We start from the raw sequence: 20544 nt of genomic DNA on the forward strand, positions 1-20544 counted from the left end.
ATGATAACAGATGAGACTTCTCAGCCTTAAGGGACCGTTAGAGACCATCTAGCATGACCCTCCTTTTCTTGTTTTTGAGATGGGAGTCTTGCTCTGTCGCCCAGGGTGGAGTGCACTGGTGTGGTCTGGCTCACTGCAACCTCCGCCTCCTGGTTCAAGTGATTCTCCTGCCTCAGCTCCGAGTAGCTGGGATTACAGATGCCCACCACCATGCCCGGCTAATTTTTTTTTTTTTTTTTTTTTTTTTTGAGATGGAGTCTCACTCTGTCACCCAGGCTGGAGTGCAGTGGTATGATCTTAGTTCACTGCAATCTCCGCTTCCAGGTTCAAGTGATTTTCTTGCCTCAGCCTCCCAAGTAGCTGGGATTACAGGTGTGTGCCACCACACCTGGCTAATTTTTGTATTTTTACAAATACTCCAGCTCTGTCTCCAAGCTGGAGTGCAGTGGCACCATCTTGGCTCATTGCAATCTCCACCTCCAGGGTTCAAGCAATTCCCTGCCTCAGGCTCCGGGGTAGCTGGGATTACAGGCGCCCGCCACCACGCCTGGCTAATTTTTGTATTTTTAGTAGAGATGGGGTTTCACCACCTTGGCCTGGCTGGTCTTGAACTCCTGACCTTGTGATCCACCCGCCTCGGCCTCCCAGAGTGCTGGGATTACAGGCATGAGACGGGCTTTTACCATCTTGGCCAGGCTGGTCTGGAACTTTTGACCTCAGGTGATCCGCCCGCCTTGGCCTCCCAAAGTCCTGGGATTGATTATAGGCGTGAGCCACCGCGCCCGGCCGTCACCCTTTTCTCATACATGAGGAGATGAGGCTCAAAGAGGAAGCTGGACGCCAGGGCCTCGGCAAATGGACCTCCCCTTCGGTCCTCATCAGGCTGCTCCCTCCTGGGCTCTTCCCCGATACCGGGTGGGGAACGCTCTCCACCTGCAGGGCCAGCTGACCCTCTTGGGCCAGTTCCCTAGCTGCCCGCTGGGCGCCGCCCTCGCCACCCGGCCCGAGGACCCGCGCAAGGTGCCCGTGGCGGCGCCTGACGGGAGCGCGGTGCCCGGGGGCGTCCTCTCGTCCTGCGTCCGCGCCCAGCGCCCCGCGCCCTGCGCTGTTCCTCGTGAGAGCGGCTGGCGGCTGGCGGCGGGCGGCGCGGCCCCCGGGGCAGTGTCGGACACGGTGGTGTGCGTACACGCAGGCGGGGCCAGGCCGCCCCCGCCAGGACCCGCAGGCCCGGAAACTCTCCCTGTCACAAAGGGGGGGAACACGTGGGCGCCGGCTGCCGGGGCGGCGATCTCAGGGAACTAGGGTCACCTGGAGAGCCGCCCACCATCTCTGCCCGCTCGACTCCTCCGCCCCGGCCGCCCGGCCGGTCCAGCCGCGGCCGGCGCCTGGCTGTGAGGTGGATTCCCGGTCCAGTCTTACCATCTCCCTCCAGTACGTACACGCGGCTCGAACCCGCGTCCAACCAGACGCCGACCGGCTCCTGAGAGTCTTCCACACTCCCCGAAGCCTCGCGATCATGGATAGTCCCTCTTCCCCAGGAGCTCCCTACTGTCACTGCTCCTCTGAGAGCCAGGTCTTTGGCTCCTGACAGCCTGCCTGGTCAGACCCTCAGTCCTGGGGGACTCGGGTGTCTGCGGCGGAGGAGCTCCTGTGAGGGTCCCCTCTCTACTCAAATATAGGACCCACCTGGATCCCTCAGTCATCCCCTGTCTCTCTTTCTTCTTAGGTTTTTCTACTTCGTTCGGACCCTCTCATAACTATGTCCATCCTCTACGTCTCCCCTCACCCAGATGCCTTCCCCAGCCTCCGAGCCCTCATAGCCGCTCGCTATGGGGAGGCTGGGGAGGGTCCCGGATGGGGAGGAGCCCACCCCCGCATCTGTCTCCAGCCGCCCCCGACTAGCAGGACTCCCTTTCCCCCACCCCGCCTGCCGGCCCTGGAGCAGGGGCCCGGTGGACTCTGGGTGTGGGGGGCCACGGCTGTGTCCCAGTTGCTGTGGCCTGCAGGCCTGGGAGGCCCAGGGGGCAGCCGGGCTGCTGTCCTCGTCCAACAGTGGGTCAGTTACGCCGACACGGAGTTAATACCAGCTGCCTGTGGAGCAACGCTGCCGGCCCTGGGCCTCCGAAGCTCGGCCCAGGACCCCCAGGTGAGGGGGTTGTACAGAGGGGGAGGGGAGAAATTCAGAGGAGGGAAGCGAGGACTGGAATGGACAGTGAGACAAGAAGGTAGCACATCAGATGTGGGAAAAGAGTGATCAAATCCCAGATTGCCAACCGGTATGGTAACCCTGGGCACGCTTCATAAACCCGCTGTGTCTTGGTCGTCCTATGTCTATGAACACACAGGCAAGTTGATGTAATGCTTGCCTCACTAAGTTAATAGGATTAAAAGATGTGCGCAGAGCACATAGTTTAGTGCCGGGCACTTTTAAAGTCTCTTAGTAAAAGTTTGATGAGTCTGAAATTGATGAGGATAGAAATTATTTGAATTGCAGGAAAAGACTGGGTGAGGGAGAGATGACAATTGCTGGGAGGAGATAAAAGAGAAATGAAATGAGGAAGGGAAGTGAGAGGAGAGATAACCCTGCCAGATTGTAACTATCAGTCCTTCCAAAGGAGACCTGAGCCTTGGTGTACTTTCAACTCCACCTCCTTGCATGGTGTTGAGCACATGATAGGAAATTAGTATTTATTGAATGGATGAATGAATGCGACAGACCCTGACTTGCTCCCTCATGTTGTGATCACCCTATAGAGTCCTTACATTCAGAATGTCTGTCCAAACAAACAAATAAAATAGAGTTCCTCTCTCCTGGAATTCCCTGTTCCCCTCTTTTTTTTCTTTTCTTTTCTTTTTTTTTTTTTTTAGACTGAGTCTCCTTCTGTTGCCCAGGCTGGAATGCCATGGTGCGATCTCAGCTCACTGCTCAAGTGATTCTCCTGCCTCAGCGTTCTGAGTAGCTGGGATTACAGGCGCTTGCCACCTCGCCTGGCTAATTTTTTGTGTTTTTAGTGGAGATGGGGTTTTGTCATGTTGACCAGGGTCTTGAACTCCTAACCTCAGATTGTCTGCTCGCCTCGGCCTCCCAAAATGCTGAGATTACAGGCGTGAGCCACGGCGCCCGGCCCCTGTTCCCCTCATTCTGCTTTATTTTTCTTCATAGGAGTTAAGAAAAATATGGCATGGGTTTTTTTTGTTTTTTTTGTTGTTGTTGTTGAGACGGAGTCTCGCTCTGTTGCCCAGGCTGGAGTACAGTGGCATGATCTCAGCTCAATGCAAGCTCCATCTCCCGGGTTCACGCCATTCTCCTGCCTCAGCCTCCCTAGTAGCTGGGACTACAGGTGCCTGCCACCATGCCCGGCCGATTTTTTTGCATTTTTAGTAGAAGCAAGGTTTCTCCCTGTTAGCCAGGATGGTCTCGATCTCCTGACCTCATGATCCCCCCGCCTCAGCCTCCCAAAGTGCTGGGATTACAGGCGTGAGCCACCAGGCCCGGCCCGAGCACTGCCTTTTATATTCGCTCATTTGTTGTTCCCCTACAAGAATGTTAACTCTACCAGGTCAGGACTCTGTCTATCTGTTCGTGTTGTCCTCTCATTCCCTGGAGAAGTACTTAAATATTTATTGATGTCCTGAACCTGGCAGTTATTGAGTTGCCTCATATAATCTTTACTTCTATGCTTAACATATTGCATCTAACACATAAGTATTGAGTTTCATTTGCTGGATGAGTCAGAAGTATTTTTATTATGACTACTTGAGTGAAGAAATGGGACTCAGAGGTGGTGATTTGTTGGAGTGGGGTGGAGGGAGGCCAAAAGGAGGGTTGTGGTGGGAGATGGAGGCGGGCCAAACCTTGTCTCACACCTCTTCCCCTTCCTGCCAGGCTGTGCTGGGGGCCCTGGGCAGGGCCTTGAGCCCCTTGGAGGAGTGGCTTCGGCTGCACACCTACTTGGCCGGGGAGGCCCCTACTCTGGCTGACCTGGCGGCTGTCACAGCCTTGCTGCTGCCTTTCCGATACGTGAGTCACCAGGCCTGGGGAAGAACAAGACTGCTTCCCTCAAACCTCACTATAGGGTGACTGAGAATAGTCATTTATTTCGTGTTCCAGGTCCTAGACCCACCTGCCCGCCGGATCTGGAATAATGTGACTCGCTGGTTTGTCACGTGTGTCCGGCAGCCAGAATTCCGAGCGGTGCTGGGAGAAGTAGTTCTATACTCAGGGGCCAGGCCTCTCTCTCATCAGCCAGGTGAGGCAGGGTGAGGAGTTGGAGGATAGGGGCTTCCATGGGGCCTTCCATGCAACTCACTTTCTTTTTTTCATAGAAATGGCAGAATCACTGGGGCAGGGTCCTGCGGGAGAGGAGGGGGAGGGGGGAGGCCAGCATGGGCGAGACCTCGGGCATCTGAAATAGCCCATCTGAAACCTAGTAGTGCCATCCAAGAGGGTCCCCAGCTGGCTGAGTCTGAATTTCTGTGCTTCTCTCTAGGCCCCGAGACTCCTGCCCTCCCAAAGACAGCTGCTCAGCTCAAGAAAGAGGCAAAGAAACGGGAGAAGCTAGAGAAATTCCAACAGAAGCAGAAGATCCAACAGCAGCAGCCACCTGCAGGGGAGGTGAGAGGCGAGGGTGGAGCTGGAAGGAAAGTTGCTGTGTGCAGTGATGGGGTGGCTGATGCCTGGGCCTATGTCTTCTCCCTCCCAAGCAGAAGAAACCAAAACCAGAGAAGAGGGAGAAACGGGATCCTGGGGTCATTACCTATGACCTCCCAACCCCACCCGGGGAAAAGAAAGGTACTAGGAGTGGGAAGGGGCTCACCTCTCAGCAGCCCCTTCCAAGTTTTCACCCTATCTTGCTCTGTTCTTGCTCTCACCACTTTGTTTGGTGAGGATTTGCAGACCCCCTCCCCTGCCCCTAGGCCCCTCAAATGCTTGTCCTACGATGTAAGCGACATTCAGAGAGGGAGATCCTGATCCCTCTCTGCTAGCCCGTCTCCTTCCTGGTGCTCTCAGCCACGCACTGAGCCCTCCCTTCCTCTCCCCCAGATGTCAGTGGCCCCATGCCCGACTCCTACAGCCCTCGGTATGTGGAGGCTGCCTGGTACCCTTGGTGGGAGCAGCAGGGCTTCTTCAAGCCAGAGTATGGGGTGAGTGGGCACTGCTGCCCAGGCCCAGAGTGGGTGGGGTGGGGAAGGGCAGGACTGAAGGACGTGTTGCCTGGGAGGGGCTGGGAGAGGTGACCTGAGGCCTTAAACATGTGCCATCCTTCTCCACCATCAGCGTCCTAATGTGTCAGCAGCAAATCCCCGAGGTGTCTTCATGATGTGCATCCCACCCCCCAACGTGACAGGCTCCCTGCACCTGGGCCATGCGCTCACCAACGCCATCCAGGACTCCCTGACTCGATGGTGAGCTCCTATCCGCACCTCCCTCTGGTTCCCTCTGCCTCATCTGGCTCTCTCCTCTTGGCTGACAGCCCCCCAGCCTCTCTCCTTCTGGGTTGGTGCTTACCTCTGCCCCCAGAGGCGCTACACTTCTCTCTCTCATTCCCATCTGATCATGTAGCTTCCTCTCCTAGTCCAGTACTCCCATGCAACACTGCCACTTGCAGACTCTCTTCTCTCCCTTCTTTCTTTATTTAATTTTAATTTAAGTTAATTTAAATTTTTGTGAAGATGGGTTTTCACTTTGTTGCTCAGTCTGGTCTCCAGGTCAAGTGATTCTCCTGCCTCAGCCTCCCAGGGTGCTGGAATTATAGGTGTGAGGCACCACACCCAGCCTATCCCTTCTTTTTCTAGTAACAATAACATTATTTTGAATTTAATTAAAAAAATATATATATATATTTTTTTTTTTTTGGAGACAGAGTCTTGTTCTGTTGCCCAGGCTGGAGTGCAGTGACACCATCTTGGCTCATGGCAACCTCCGCCTCCTGGGTTCAAGTGATTCTCCTGCCTCAGCCTCCCAAGTAGCTGGGATTACAGGAATCTGCCACCGCAACTGACCAAAATATATGAATATATTCTTTTTTTTTTTTTTTTGAGACAGAGTCTCGCTCTGTCGCCCAGGTTGGAGTGCAGTGACCGGATCTCAGCTCACTGCAAGCTCCCCCTCCCGGGTTTACACCATTCTCCTGCCTCAGCCTCCTGAGGAGCTGGGACTACAGGCGCCCGCCACCTCGCCCGGCTAGTTTTTTGTATTTTTTAGTAGAGACGGGGTTTCACCGTGTAGGCCAGGATGGTCTCGATCTCCTGACCTCGTGATCCGCCCGTCTCGGCCTCCCAAAGTGCTGGGGTTACAGGCTTGAGCCACCATGCCCGGCCTATGAATATATTCTTATAAGAAATTTAAATTTTCAAATCCCCTTGACCACCCCCCCACACCTACTTCCTCCCAAGATTTAGCCATTGTTATCACTTTGATGTGTATCTTTCCAGATCTTTCCTATTTACTTACATATACATGTACCCATAGAAATTTATAGTTCTCCTTTTGGGTGAGTCTTTTCTATATTTTAACATAAAGGGTTCACATTACACATGTTATGCGCTAGCTTTCTTCTTACACTTAACACTTTCTCTTGGAGATCTTTCCTTGTCCTTACACACATACCACACATACTGACTTCCTTCTTTTTCATTGTTCCATAATATCCCATAGTGTGGCTATACCATAGTGAAGTCACTCTTTTTTTTTTTTTTTTTGAGACAGAGTTTCGCTCTTTTTGCTCAGGCTGGAGTGCAGTGGCGCAATCTCTGCTCACTTCAACCTCCACCTCCTAGGTTCAAGCGATTCTCTTGCCTCAGCCTCCCAAGTAGCTGGCATTACAGGCACCTGCCACCACACCCGGCTAATTTTTGTATTTTTAGTAGAGATGGGGTTTCACCATGTTGACCAGGCTGGTCTCGAACTCCTGACCTCAGGTGATCTGCCTGCCTCAACCTCCCAAAGTGCTGGGATTACAGGCGTGAGTGAGCTACTGCTCCCAGCCTGGAGTCACTTTTTAATTAATGGTTCTTTCTGGTTTGTTGTTGTTGTTGTTGTTGAAAACCTTACTCTAATGCACATCCCTGTATATCAAGCTTGTCCAGCCTGCAGCCTGTGGGCCACTTGTGGCCCGGGAAGGCTTTGAATGCAGCTTAACACAAATTTGTAAACTTTCTTTAAGCATTTAAGATTGTGTGTGTGTGTGTGTGTGTGTGTGTGTGTTTTAAGCTCATCAGCTATCGTTAGTGTTAGTGTATTTTTATTTATTTATTTTTATTTTTTATTTTTTTTGAGATGAGTGTCGCTCTGTCGCCCAGGCTGGAGTGCAGTGGCACAATCTGGGCTCACTGCAAGCTCCAAGCTCCGCCTCCCAGGTTAACGCCATTCTCCTGCCTCATCCTCCTGAGTAGCTGGGACTACAGGCGCCCGCCACCACACTCAGCTAATTTTTTCATTTTTATTTTTGCTAGAGACAGGGTTTCCCCATGTTAGCCAGGATGGTCTCGATCTCCTGACCTCGTGATCTACCCGCCTCGGCCTCCCAAAGTTCTGGGATTACAGGCGTGAACCACCGCGCCCGGCCAGTGTTAGTGTATTTTATGTGTGGCCCAAGACAGTTCTTCCGTGTGGCCCAGGGAAGCCAAAAGATTGGATACCCCTGCTGTACATGCTTGCTCAAGCATGTGTGGAAGGGTTTCACTGGTGTAGCTATCAAGAAGTGAAACTGCTAGGTCGGCAGGGCACACCTATATTAAGTACGCACAGAAGCTGCCAGGTTGCCCTGCAGAATGGCTTTGCTGATTGATACCTCCAGGAATTGCTGTGAGAGGATTCATTTCCCCACCCTTTCCAAGCCTGAGCATTAGGGTTGCCTAATTAGTTTTGCCAATCTGATGGACAAAAAAATGATACCTCTGTTACTTTACTTTGTACTTTTCTGATTACTATTGAAATTGTACCTATTTCCATATTTCTTGGCCAGTCAGGTTTACCCGTATGTGAATTGTCTGTATCTATCTTTTGCTTGCTTTTCTATTGATTCTTTGTTGTTTTTCTTTTTAATTTTTTTTGAGAATTCTTTACCTGTTCTGGGTATTGATTTTTTTGTTATATATTGTAAATGTTTGTGTTTTATTATTGTGTGGTAGTTTTCCTGTTACTGTAAATGTTTCTCCTGTTTTCTGTTACTATTTGTTTTCACTGCTAATATTTTAATTAGTAATAAATACAAAGTAATATTATAGGTGACAAATCTTTTTAAAAAGTGTTTTAAAATGACTTTACCATTTTTGGAAACCAGGGTTTATTATATTTAAATTTTGAGAATTTTTTCAGGTGTCTTAGGTACTAAATTAATGTGGTCAAAAGATATTTACTGGGCCCAACTATGTGCCCCTCCTGCGCTGAGCACTGGGGATGTAATGTTTATGCATTTTGCAAGTAACTGAGAGCTGGGAAAACAGTTATTTGTTTTATTTTTTTATTTTTATTATTATTATTTTTTTGAGGCAGTCACCCAGGCTGGAGTGCAGTGGCGCAATCTTGGCTCACTGCAAGCTCCGCCTCCCGGGTTCATGCCATTCTCCTGCCTCAGCCTCCAGAGTAGTTGGGACTACAAGTGCCGGCCACCATGCCCGGCTAATTTTTTGTATTTTTTTTTTTTAGTAGAGACAGGGTTTCACCGTGTTAGCCAGGATGGTCTCAATCTCCTGACCTCGTGATCTGCCCACCTCGGCCTCACAAAGTGCTGGGATTACACGCGTGAGCCACGGTGCCTGGCCTGGTTTTTTTTTTTTTTTTTTTTGAGTCAGTCTTGCTCTGTTGCCCAGGCTGGAGTGCAGTGGTGCATGCTTACTGCAACCTATGCCTCCTGGGTTCGAGCGATTCTCCTGCCTCAGCCTTCTGAGTAGCTGGGATTATAGGCACCGGCCACCACACCCGGCAATTTTTCTATTTTTAGTAGAGACAGAGTTTCACCATGTTGGTCAGGCTGGTCTCGAACTCCTGACCTTGTGATCCGCCTGCTTCGGCCTCCCAAAGTGCTGGGATGATAGGCATGAGCCACCTCGCCCAGCCAACAGTTCTGTTAAATACACATAACATACAATGGCCAAGTTGTTTGTGTTTGTGTTTGCGTTTTTGTTTCGTTTTTCAATTTTTCAATTTTTTTTTTTTTTTGGAAATGGAGTCTCGCTCTGTCACCCAGGCTGGAGTGCAGTGGCGCGATCTTGGCTCACTGCAAGCTCCGCCTCCCGGGTTCACACCATTCTCCTGCCTCAGCCTCCTGAGTAACTGGGACTACAGGCGCCCGCCACCACACCTGGCTAATTTTTTTTTTTATTTTTAGTAGAGACAGGGTTTCACCGTGTTAGCCAGGATGGTCTCGATCTCCTGATCTCGTGATCCACCCGCCTCAGCCTCCCAAAGTGCTGGGATTATAGGCATGAGCCACCACGCCCAGCCCTGTTTTTCAATTTTTTAACAAAACCAAGAGAGGGTCTCGCTATGTTGCCCCAGCTAGTCTTGAACTTCTGGGCTCAAGTTATCCTCCTCCCTCAGTCTCCCAAAGTGCTGGGACTACAGGCATGAACCACCATACCTGGCCCCCAAGTTTGTTTACATGAGAACAGAATGAATACTTTTTTGTTTTTTAAATGAGACAGAGTCTCATTCTGTCACCCAGACTGGAGTGCAGTGACGCGATGTTGTCTCACTGCAACCTCCACCACTCGGGTTCAAGCAATTCTCGTGTCTCAGTCTCCTGAGTAGCTGGCACTACAGGCGTGCACCACCACGCCCAGCTAATTTTTTTGCATTTTTATTAGAGAGAGTTTTGCCATGTTGGCCAAACTGGTCTCGACCTCCTAACTTGAAGTGATCCGCCTGTCTCGGCCTCCCAAAGTGCTGGGATTACAGGCGTGAGCCACCGCGCCTGGCCACATACTTCTTTTTTTTTTTTTTTTTTTTTTGAGACGGAGTCTCACGCTGTTGCCCAGGCTGGAGTGCAGTGGCGCGATCTCGGCTCACTGCAAGCTCCGCCTCCTGGGTTCATGCCATTCTCCTGCCTCAGCCTCCTGAGTAGCTGGGACTACAGGCGCCCGCCACCGCGCCCGGCTAATTTTTTGTATTTTTAGTAGAGACGGGGTTTCACTGTGGTCTCGATCTCCTGACCTTGTGATCCGCCCGCCTCGGCCTCCCAAAGTGCTGGGATTACAGGCTTGAGCCACCGCGCCCGGCCTTGCCACATACTTCTTATAAAACGTTTTTTTCTTATAAAACTCTTAAGGTAGCCACATTTTTTTCCAGTGAACATGGTTTAAATAAAATGTGAGATATTCCCATTACTTTAATGGAATAGAGTTATATCAACTTTTTATTTTTATTTATTTATTTATTTTTTTTTTTTTTTTTTTGAGACAGAGTCTAGTTCTGTCGCCCAGGCTGGAGTGCAGTGGCGCAATCTCGGCTCACTGCAAGCTCCACCTCCCGGGTTCACGCCATTCTCCTGGCTCAGCCTCCCGAGTAGCTGGGACTACAGGCGCCCACCACCGCGCCCGGCTAATTTTTTGTATTTTTAGTAGAGACGGGGTTTCACTGTGATCTTGATCTCCTCACCTCGTGATCCGCCCGCCTCGGCCTCCCAAAGTGCTGGGATTACAGGCATGAGCCACCGCGCCCGGCTTATTTATTTATTTCTTTATTTTTGAGACAGAGGCTCTCAGCTGGGAACAAAGGTGCACGCCACCATGCCTGGCTTTTTTTTTTTTTTTTTTTTTTTTTGCAGAGACTAGGTCTCACTATGTTGCCCAGGCTAGTCTGCAACTCCTGGGCTCAAGCAATCCTCCCACATTGGCCTCCCAAAGTGTTGGGGTTATAGGTTTGAGCCACTGTGCCTGGCTTGAATTCTTTAATCTATCTAAAGTTTCTTTTTGTGACTATTGATAAGGGGAAGATTTTTTCCAAATAATTAGCTAGTTGTTCCAAACAAATATTTTGAATAGTTTATCCTTACTTTACTGATAGGAAGTGCCACCTTTCACAAATACTAAATTTGCTTGTATCTGTTTCCAGGCACTATTTTGTTTCTATTTAGTAATTTATTTTAACAATTAGAACTTTTGCTATCCTGTTACATGGCAGGAGCCTCCTCTTTGTTCTTTTTTTTTTTTTTTTTTTTTTTGAGACAGAGTCTCACTCTGTCATCCAGGCTGGAGTGCAGTGGCCCAATCTCAGCTCACTGCAACCTCCACCTCCCGGGTTCAAGCGATTCTTGTGCTTCAGCCTCCCAAGTAGCTGGGATTACAGGCATGCACCACCATGCCTGGCTAATTTTTGTATTTTTGGTAGAGACAGGGTTTCGCCATGTTGGTCAGGCTGGTCTTGAACTCCTGTCCTCAAGTGATCCACTCGCCTTGGCCTCCCAAAGTCCTGGGGTTACAGGTGTGAGCCACCACGCAGGCCTGTCTTTGTTCTTTTTCCATATTGCCTTGGCTCTTCCCGCAAATCTTTTCTCCTTGACTAGCTTTAGAATCACAAGGGTTCCAGCTCTATCCCTGCTTCTTTCTTTTTTTGTTTGTTTTTTGGAGACGGAGTCTCACTCTGTCACCCAGGCTGGAGTGCAATGGCATGATCCTGGCTTGCTGCAACCTCTGCTTCCCGGGTTCAAGCAATTCTCCTGCCTCAGCCTCCCAAGTAGCTGAGGTTACAGGCATATGCCACCACGCCCAGCTAACTTTGTATTTTTAACAGAGACAGGGTTTTACCATGTTGGCCGGGGCTTATCTTGAACTCCCCACCTCAGGTGATCCACCCACCTCGGCCTCCCAAAGTGCTGGGATTACAGGCGCGTGCCACCATGCCCAGCTAATTTTGTATTTTTAGTAGAGAAGGGTTTTACCATGTTGGCCAGGCTGATCTCGAACTCCCCACCTTAGGTGATCCGCCCACCTCAGCCTCCCAAAGTTCTGGGATTACAGGCATGAGCCACTGCGCCCCGCCTCCCTGCTTCTTTATTTAGAGTCCATTGACTCCTTGCCTGGAGCCTCTCCTTTCTTTGGTGCCAGGCCCCACTGGCCTGACTCACCCTCTGGTCCTCTATGCCCCCCAACAGGCACCGTATGCGTGGGGAGACCACCCTGTGGAACCCTGGCTGTGACCATGCAGGTATTGCCACCCAGGTGGTGGTGGAGAAGAAGCTATGGCGTGAGCAGGGGCTGAGCCGGCACCAGCTGGGCCGCGAGGCCTTTCTACAGGAGGTCTGGAAGTGGAAGGAGGAGTGAGTATGCAGCATCGCTGTGGGCATTACAGCCCTGCCTCCCTATTCCCTATCCAGAGGACCTCTGTCACCTGTAACCCCTGGCCACAGGGTCAGACCCTCTCACAGAGGCAGAGTCAGTTGGCTCTAGGGACCAGGTAAATTTCAGGGGGATGGGTGATCTCCACACTGCCCAGTCAGCCACCTGATGTCTCCCTCCAGCCCAGGCATGAGTGCTGACCTCAGCCTGTCTGTCTACTTCCAGGAAAGGTGACCGGATTTACCACCAGTTGAAGAAGCTCGGCAGCTCCTTGGACTGGGATCGAGCCTGTTTCACCATGGACCCTGTGCGTGGGAGGGGTCTCAAAGCTGGGGCAGGAGTAGGAGTCTCCCCAGGGTGGGACCCCCACAGGAGAGAGCACAGGTGCTGCGGCCCTCTCTCAGGAGCTGGCCCACGTGAAACACTATGGAGGGCTCGGCTGCAAATGCCACTTCCCACCCCTCGCCACGGCCCTTTCCATATCGTGGCCCTTCGTGTTCCCTGTCTTGGCTCTGGGAGCTCCAGATTCCTCCAGATGGCACATGATCAGGACCCCGTCTCCCATGGAGCCTGAACTCCCAGGGTCCTCTGCACCAGTACTTGTCCCCAGCTAAGTGTCTTCGTTGCCATCTGCAGCATCACAAGACTTGTTGGCTGCTCTTGTGTTCCCTTAGTCCCCTCTCCCCCTCAAGGAAAGAAGGAAAGTACTCCCCTCAGAGGGGTCTTTGTACTGGCCAGTGGGACTCTGTATGGGCCAGGCCTCACTGGAGCCCTGGGTGTCTGCCTGGGCCTCCAGCACAAGGCCCATCTCTCTGACTTCTCCCTGCTCCACCCCAGAAACTCTCAGCAGCTGTGACAGAGGCCTTTGTCCGGCTTCACGAGGAAGGTGTCATCTATCGCAGTACCCGCCTTGTTAACTGGTCCTGCACCCTCAACTCCGCCATCTCTGACATTGAGGTGCGCCCCCTAACCTGGCCTGTCTCCATCTCCAGTCTACCCTGGCCCTGGCCCCTGGGCCACGCCTCTAAATACCCATTTTACAGGTGGATAAGAAGGAGCTGACAGGTCGCACCCTGCTCTCCGTGCCTGGCTACAAGGAGAAGGTGGAGTTCGGGGTCCTCGTGTCCTTTGCCTATAAGGTCCAAGGCTCAGGTAGGAGCCAGGGGCACCAGGATCCTGGGCTGGGAGTGGTAGGAAGGGGCCAGGGCCAAGACCACAAGGCCTTCTGTCACCCCAGACAGCGACGAGGAGGTGGTGGTGGCAACAACTCGGATCGAGACAATGCTGGGAGATGTGGCTGTAGCTGTGCACCCCAAAGATACCAGATACCAGGTGGGGGACTGTCCACAGTTAGGGAAGGAATCCTGGTCAAAAAGGGCTCCCGTCCTTATGGGGTGGAGGGGTTGGACTTAGGACCCTGGCTGAGGAGAGGAAACTGGGTTAGAAACTGGTCTTCAGCGTCTTTCCCAGCTCTGACGGTATAGCTACTGGGGGCTGTTTGGGGAGTTCAAGTGTTGGGATAGTCAGGGCCCTGGAAAGGAAGGACTTGGGCCCAGCCCTTTAAAAAGTTTTTAAAAAGTTAAATAACCGGGCGTGGTGGCTCCTGCCTGTAATCCCAGCGCTTTGGGAGGCTGAGGCAGGCGAATCATAAGGTCAGGAGTTCGAGACCAGCCTGGCCAACGTAGTGAAACCCCATCTCTATTAAAAATACAAAATATTAGCCGGTTGTGGTGGCGGGTGCCTGTAATCCCAGCTACTCAGGAGGCTAAGGCAGGAGAATCGCTTGAACATGGGATGCGGAGGTTGCAGTGAGCTGAGATCACTCCGCTGCACTTCAGCCTTGGCGACACAGCGAGACTCTGTCTCAAAAAAAACAAAAGTTAAATAGAGACAAGGTCTCGCTCTGTTAACCAGGCTGATCTTGAACTCCTGGCCTCAAGGAAGCCTCCTGCCCCAGCCTCCCAAAGTGTGGGGATTACAGATGTGAGCCATGGCACCAGGCCCCTGCATGCATTTTTTTTTTTTTTTTTTTTTTGAGAGAGGGTCTCTCTCGCTTAGGCTAGAGTGCAGTGGTGCCATCTTGGCTTATTGCAACCTCCACCTCCCGGGTTTCAAGCAGTACTCATGCCTCAGCCTCTTGAGTAGCTGAGATTACAGGCATGCGTCACCACACCTGGCTAATTTTTTTTTGGTTTTTTTTTGTATTTTTAGTAGAGACAAGGTTTCACCATGTTGGCCAGGCTGGTCTCCAACTCCCGGCCTCAAGTGATCTGCCTGCCTCAGCGTCCCAAAATTCTGGGATTACAGGTGGGAATCACGGCGTCTGGCCCCACTTCATGCTTTTTTGGTATCTTTTTCCACCCCCAGCACCTGAAGGGGAAGAACGTGATCCACCCATTCCTGTCTCGGAGCCTTCCCATTGTCTTCGATGAATTTGTGGACATGGATTTTGGCACAGGTAGGCAAGGGGCTGGTCCTATGGGGACAGGAAAAGACTGGAGCTGCACCCTAGCTGTCCATCTTCTCTCAGAGAAAAAGAAAATAAGCTTCAGCCAAATAGGCAGAGCTTGGGGTGGTTCTCAAGGGACTGCATTAGACAAGTGGGGGCCAGGAGTGGTCTTGGAGCTACATCCTTCTGCAAAAGAGGTGAGTGTAGGAAGGAACTCCATGGAGTCCCTCATGACCCAGGCATCCCCATGTACACCCAGGTGCTGTGAAGATCACCCCCGCACATGACCAAAACGACTATGAAGTTGGGCAGCGGCACGGGCTGGAGGCCATCAGCATCATGGACTCCCGGGGGGCCCTCATCAACGTGCCTCCGCCTTTCCTGGTGAGGCTGCCTGGAGCATGAGTGCCCGGGTCAGGGAGATGGAGGGGTGGCTGGGCATCGCCATGATGAGGCCTCGTTCCCACCCAGGGCCTGCCTAGGTTTGAGGCCAGGAAAGCGGTGCTGGTGGCGCTGAAGGAGCGGGGACTGTTCCGTGGCGTTGAGGACAACCCCATGGTGGTGCCACTTTGCAAGTGAGGGTGGGGGCCTGAGAGGGGAGGAAGGTGGAGGGCTCCTTAGGGTTTTACCGCCTGGCCTTCTCACCTATGCGTACCCACAGCCGGTCGAAGGACGTGGTAGAGCCTCTGCTGCGGCCGCAGTGGTACGTTCGCTGCGGGGAGATGGCCCAGGCTGCCAGCGCCGCTGTGACTCGGGGCGACCTCCGCATCCTGCCTGAGGCCCATCAGCGCACATGGCATGCCTGGATGGACAACATCCGGTGTGTAGGGCCCTCAATGTGGGAGGGGCTTGCCAAGGGCTGAGCAGGGCTTGGGCCAGGCTCCACCAGGCCCTCCCTGATTTCCCCTCCCCAACATTTGCAGGGAGTGGTGCATTTCCAGGCAGCTGTGGTGGGGCCATCGCATCCCAGCCTACTTTGTCACTGTCAGTGACCCAGCGGTGCCCCCTGGGGAGGTGAGCAGACGGCCAGAGCTAGCTGCTGGGACACCCTCGGGGAGCAGTGTGTTTATTGGGTCCTTGGTGGGGGGAGGGGCAGGATGAGCCAGAAGCAAACACACCCCCTTGGGTAATCACTGCACCTGCGGCAGGACCCTGACGGGCGGTACTGGGTGAGTGGACGCAACGAGGCGGAGGCCCGGGAGAAGGCAGCCAAGGAGTTCGGAGTGTCCCCTGACAAGATCAGTCTCCAGCAAGGCAAGGAGGGGCTTTGAGGGTTTGGAGGGAGTTGTTGGGGGCAGAGCTCCACTCCCTCTGACCTCTGACTTTTGGCCTCTCTCAGATGAGGATGTATTGGATACCTGGTTCTCCTCCGGCCTCTTCCCCTTATCCATTTTTGGCTGGCCCAACCAGGTGTGTTCCTGGGGCCAGGGCTTGGCGGGACAGGGGACTGGAGGGTGGGTGTTGGCTCCCCTTCACACCCTGGTCTGCCCTCAGTCAGAAGACCTGAGTGTGTTCTACCCTGGGACACTGCTGGAGACTGGTCACGACATCCTCTTCTTCTGGGTGGCCCGGATGGTCATGCTGGGCCTGAAGCTCACGGGCAGGCTGCCCTTTAGAGAGGTGCGGAGACAGCCGAGACCCTCCCATCACCCCCAGCCTCCTCTCCTGCTGTCCTGTTCTGCAGCACAGGCCCCGCGTGGCTGGGGCATGGAGTTAGCTGTAGGCAAGCCTGACCCAGGGGCTGGTGGGGGGTTGAAATCCAGCCTGGGCCCTGCTCAGTGATTCCTGTGCCCAGGGCTTCGTCTTCCCAGAGGAGGGAGTGCTTCTGATTCACATAAAGGCACTGAACGAACACTTGGGGACACTCAGTGGGACATGAGGTTCACAGTGGGGTAGACCAGACACAGTCCTGGTCGGGGCACTGAGGCCGGGGAAGGAGAGGACTGAGTCTCACGGGCCTGCCCACCTGCTCTTCAGGTCTACCTCCATGCCATCGTGCGAGATGCTCACGGCCGGAAGATGAGCAAGTCTCTAGGCAATGTCATCGATCCCCTGGACGTCATCTATGGAGTCTCCCTGCAGGTGGGCTGGGTGCTGGGCCAGCCAGGAAGGGCTGTGGGGCTGTGGCCACAGCCACCTGACTGCTCCCACTCCACCCTCAGGGCCTCCACGACCAGCTACTGAACAGCAACCTGGATCCCAGCGAGGTGGAGAAGGCCAAAGAAGGGCAGGTGTGGAGGGTTGGGCTGGGCTGAGCAGGGGCACAGCGTGGATGGGGCTGGCTGAGGACACTCGTGCCTCTGCCTCTTCCCTGTAGAAAGCTGACTTCCCAGCGGGGATTCCCGAGTGTGGCACCGATGCTCTCCGGTTTGGATTATGTGCCTACACGTCCCAGGGTATGGCCCCCAAAGCTGCCCTCCCAGCCACTCTCTCCTTCTGTGAGGCCCATCCCTCTTCTCCACCCTGAGCCTCTGGTGGGCATGGGCTGGGAAGAGGATGATGAGGACTCACGTCTTACCCCCGACCCAGGTCGTGACATCAACCTGGATGTGAACCGGATACTGGGTTACCGCCACTTCTGCAACAAGCTCTGGAATGCCACCAAGTTTGCCCTTCGTGGCCTTGGGAAGGGTTTTGTGCCCTCACCCACCTCCCAGGTAAGGGCCTGGTGGGCAGCAAAGGCTGGGCACAGGAATCACTGAGCAGGGCCCACACAGGCTGCACCCCTGTCCAGAGTGGCCTCCGTGTTGCCGGGGGGACAGATAGACACAGAGACGGACAGTTAAAGGGAAAGCCCAGGGCACTGGGGGCTGGGGCCTGTCACTTCTTCCCAGATCCTGGCACATAGGTGGTTGCTTTGGACTCATCAGACTCTGGATGAAGATTTGCCCATGACTCCTGCCCCCATGGGGTTCTGGCACCCTCCCCTGGCCCGCGGGCTGATACACCCTCTCTCCCCAAGCCCGGAGGCCATGAAAGCCTGGTGGACCGCTGGATCCGCAGCCGCCTGACAGAGGCTGTGAGGCTCAGCAATCAAGGCTTCCAGGCCTACGACTTCCCGGCCGCCACCACTGCCCAGTACAGCTTCTGGCTCTATGAGCTCTGTGATGTCTACTTGGTGAGAAGGAGCAGAGCGGGGCAGGGGATGGTGGGGGCGGGCGGGCAGCAGAGCCCTGGGCTCGGTTTTGCCAGAGTTGGCCTTGAGACCTAAGCCAACCCATCCCCTTCCCAGTCCTCACATGCACAGTGAGGGCTCAAGGCTAGCCGTGAGCCCTGTACCTCTCGTCCCCTAGGAGTGCCTAAAACCTGTACTGAATGGGGTAGACCAGGTGGCAGCCGAGTGTGCCCGCCAGACCCTGTACACCTGCCTGGACGTTGGCCTGCGGCTGCTCTCGCCCTTCATGCCCTTCGTGACGGAGGAGCTGTTCCAGAGGCTGCCCCGGAGGATGCCGCAAGCTCCCCCTAGCCTCTGTGTCACCCCCTACCCAGAGCCCTCAGAGGTATGGCATGGCCTGGAGAGGGGAGTCTGACCTGCGCTGCAGCCCCCCTCACCCCCTCCTCCACCCCACAGTGCTCCTGGAAGGACCCTGAGGCAGAAGCTGCCCTCGAGCTGGCGCTAAGCATCACGCGAGCTGTGCGCTCCCTGCGGGCGGACTACAACCTCACCCGGATCCGGCCTGACTGTGAGCCTCACGCCCCCATGTCCACCCCATCCCACTGTCCCCTCAGCCCACTCTGCGACCCAGTGTCCAGCAGTGACTGCTTGGTTTCCTGTCTCCATGGAGCTAGGCCTCACCTTTCTCCCTCTCTGGCAGGCTTCCTGGAAGTGGCGGATGAGGCCACGGGCGCCCTGGCATCGGCTGTGTCGGGCTACGTGCAGGCGCTGTCCAGCGCAGGTGTGGTGGCTGTTCTGGCCCTGGGGGCTCCCGCCCCGCAGGGTTGCGCTGTGGCTCTGGCCTCTGATCGCTGCTCCATCCACCTGCAGCTGCAGGGGCTGGTGGACCCTGCGCGGGAGCTGGGCAAGCTGCAAGCCAAGCGAGTTGAGGCACAGCGGCAGGCCCAGCGTCTGCGGGAACGCCGTGCCGCCTCAGGCTACCCTGTCAAAGTGCCCCTCGAAGTCCAGGAGGCAGATGAAGCCAAGGTGTGTGGCGTGAGTGGGCATTTCCCACACCATCCACTTCCTCCGTCAAAACCCTGGTCTGGGCTGGTCCGAGTACAGTGGTGTTGACGATTAATTGATCGTAACCAGCTACAGATTTCTTTGTTCCTTCTCCATTCCCACTAACCTTACAAAACAAAACAGCCTGGTTCAGTGCCTCACACCTGTAATCCCAGAACTTTGGGAGGCCGAGGTGGGTGGATCACTTGAGCCCAGGGGTTTGAGAGCAGCCAACATGGTGAAATCCCATCTCTACAACAAATATAGAAAAATCAGCTGGCCACAGTGGCACACACCTGGGGTCCCAGCTACTCGGGGGGCTGAGGTGGGCGGATTGCTTGAGCCTGGGAGGTCAAGGCTGCAGTGAGCCGAGATCATGCCACTGCACTCCAGCCTGGACAACAGAGAGAGAGAAGACCCTCTCTCTCAAAAAAAAAAAAAAAAAAAAAAAAGCATCCAAAACAAAACCCAAAATCCAAACCAAAACTTCCTGGTCTGGAAGCTGGACTCTGTACCCAAACCTGGGGAATCCACTGGGAAGCATGGAGCCCAGGAGCTTGGAGCAGGGACCATAGAATGCCCTTCCCTTACACATGGGGAGCAGCTGGGGGCTGGGCACAGCCCAGGGTCACACAACAGGTCGGAGATGGAGGCTGACCTAGAACCAGGCATCCTATCTCCCAATCAGACCCTTCATACCCCACCCAGCTGCCTAAAATGTGGAAACCCGCATGCCTGAGGCTAGGCTTGGGGTCCACGTGTAGTCGGGAGCCCTGGACCTCCCACCACTTACTTTCAAGCCTACCGAGCTGACCCTGGAAGGCCAGTCTCGTTTGTCCCCTGCCTCCTGGGTTCCGCCAGAGAGGAGTAGTATAGTAAGCTGCACAGACATGGAGAAAATCAGTCATGGAGGCCAAGAGCTAGAGAGCCTTGAGTGGACCTGGTTCATCTCACCTGGTTCTCCCAAGAGCCCTGGGAGGGGTAATATTATCGTCATCTGACAAATGAAGTGATTGGCCTGGGACCCTGTGCTCTCCTGCTTACGTGGGGACACTGTGTGGGGAGCATGGAGGCTCTGAGGTTCCTTTGTTCTTGGGGACTGACCACTCTGTGGAAAAAGGCAAGACCCAAGAGGTGCTGGTGGAGGTGGGGGTCGGGGTGCTGGCGGAAATGTGTGGGGAGCCACGCCAGCCAGGTTCACGCCTCCTCCGAGCTACTGACCTTCCATGGTCCTCGCTCATCTTTCCAACTTTGTTGTCCTGGGTGTCTGGGGGTCTCTTCGCTTGGACGTGGGTCCTCACCCATCCCCTGGTTCCACTCCAGCTCCAACAGACGGAAGCAGAGCTCAGGAAGGTGGATGAGGCCATCGCCCTATTCCAGAAGATGCTGTGATCCACCACCTAGCTTCCCCGCTCACCCCCAGCAGCTCACCATGGGGATGGCAGCAATAAAATATTTTCCCACAAAATCCTCTTGTCATCTGTGGTGGGGGCAGAGAGGGGAGCAGAGGGGCTGGGTGCCTGAATCCCTGGGGGTTGCAGGGTGAGAGTGAGGCCCTGGTTCTGGAGGGCAGAGGGGCGGGTCTGTCTGGGTCTGTCCCTGGCACTGTGCCAGGCCTGAGTCACGCTGCTCACTCCCTTCCTCCTCCCCAGCTTTC

The 20544-nt window shown here is 54.2% G+C and overlaps 1 protein-coding gene across 2 annotated transcripts; it reads left to right on the top strand.

Annotated features, from left to right (window-relative positions):
- The first annotated feature begins 1242 nt into the window (after nucleotides 1–1242).
- On the top strand, nucleotides 1243–20355 carry VARS1 (valyl-tRNA synthetase 1). 2 transcript variants are annotated; one of them, XM_005553468.4, is made up of 30 exons: nucleotides 1243–1431; nucleotides 1727–2146; nucleotides 3887–4021; nucleotides 4112–4250; nucleotides 4491–4615; nucleotides 4705–4792; nucleotides 5045–5145; nucleotides 5279–5406; nucleotides 12096–12260; nucleotides 12505–12586; nucleotides 13117–13236; nucleotides 13323–13431; nucleotides 13517–13611; nucleotides 14647–14737; nucleotides 14988–15112; nucleotides 15200–15303; nucleotides 15390–15548; nucleotides 15652–15742; nucleotides 15877–15982; nucleotides 16068–16138; nucleotides 16223–16348; nucleotides 16706–16810; nucleotides 16891–16959; nucleotides 17046–17124; nucleotides 17258–17385; nucleotides 17691–17846; nucleotides 18022–18228; nucleotides 18300–18411; nucleotides 18544–18869; nucleotides 20211–20355. In XM_005553468.4, exons 2-30 carry the CDS (start codon nucleotides 1760–1762, stop codon nucleotides 20277–20279), a joined length of 3798 nt encoding a protein of 1265 aa, XP_005553525.3. In that variant the 5' UTR covers nucleotides 1243–1431; nucleotides 1727–1759; the 3' UTR covers nucleotides 20280–20355. The 2 variants fall into 2 exon arrangements, with proteins under 2 accessions (XP_005553525.3, XP_005553526.3); XM_005553469.3 differs by having other exon boundaries at nucleotides 4708–4792.
- The last annotated feature ends 189 nt before the right edge of the window (nucleotides 20356–20544 follow it).

Source organism: Macaca fascicularis, chromosome 4 (genome assembly GCF_037993035.2).
Source record: "Macaca fascicularis isolate 582-1 chromosome 4, T2T-MFA8v1.1".
Taxonomy (NCBI): Eukaryota; Metazoa; Chordata; class Mammalia; order Primates; family Cercopithecidae; genus Macaca; species Macaca fascicularis.

What these genes read in the sequence shown, in the direction of transcription:
- VARS1 (XM_005553468.4), top strand. Translation starts at nt 1,760, where the DNA reads ATGTCCATCCTCTACGTCTCCCCTCACCCAGATGCCTTCCCCAGCCTC. An exon ending in CAAGATCAGTCTCCAGCAAG is followed by an intron (nt 15,983 to 16,067) that starts GCAAGGAGGGGC and finishes GGCCTCTCTCAG; the next exon opens with ATGAGGATGTATTGGATACC. An exon ending in CCTACCCAGAGCCCTCAGAG is followed by an intron (nt 18,229 to 18,299) that starts GTATGGCATGGC and finishes TCCACCCCACAG; the next exon opens with TGCTCCTGGAAGGACCCTGA.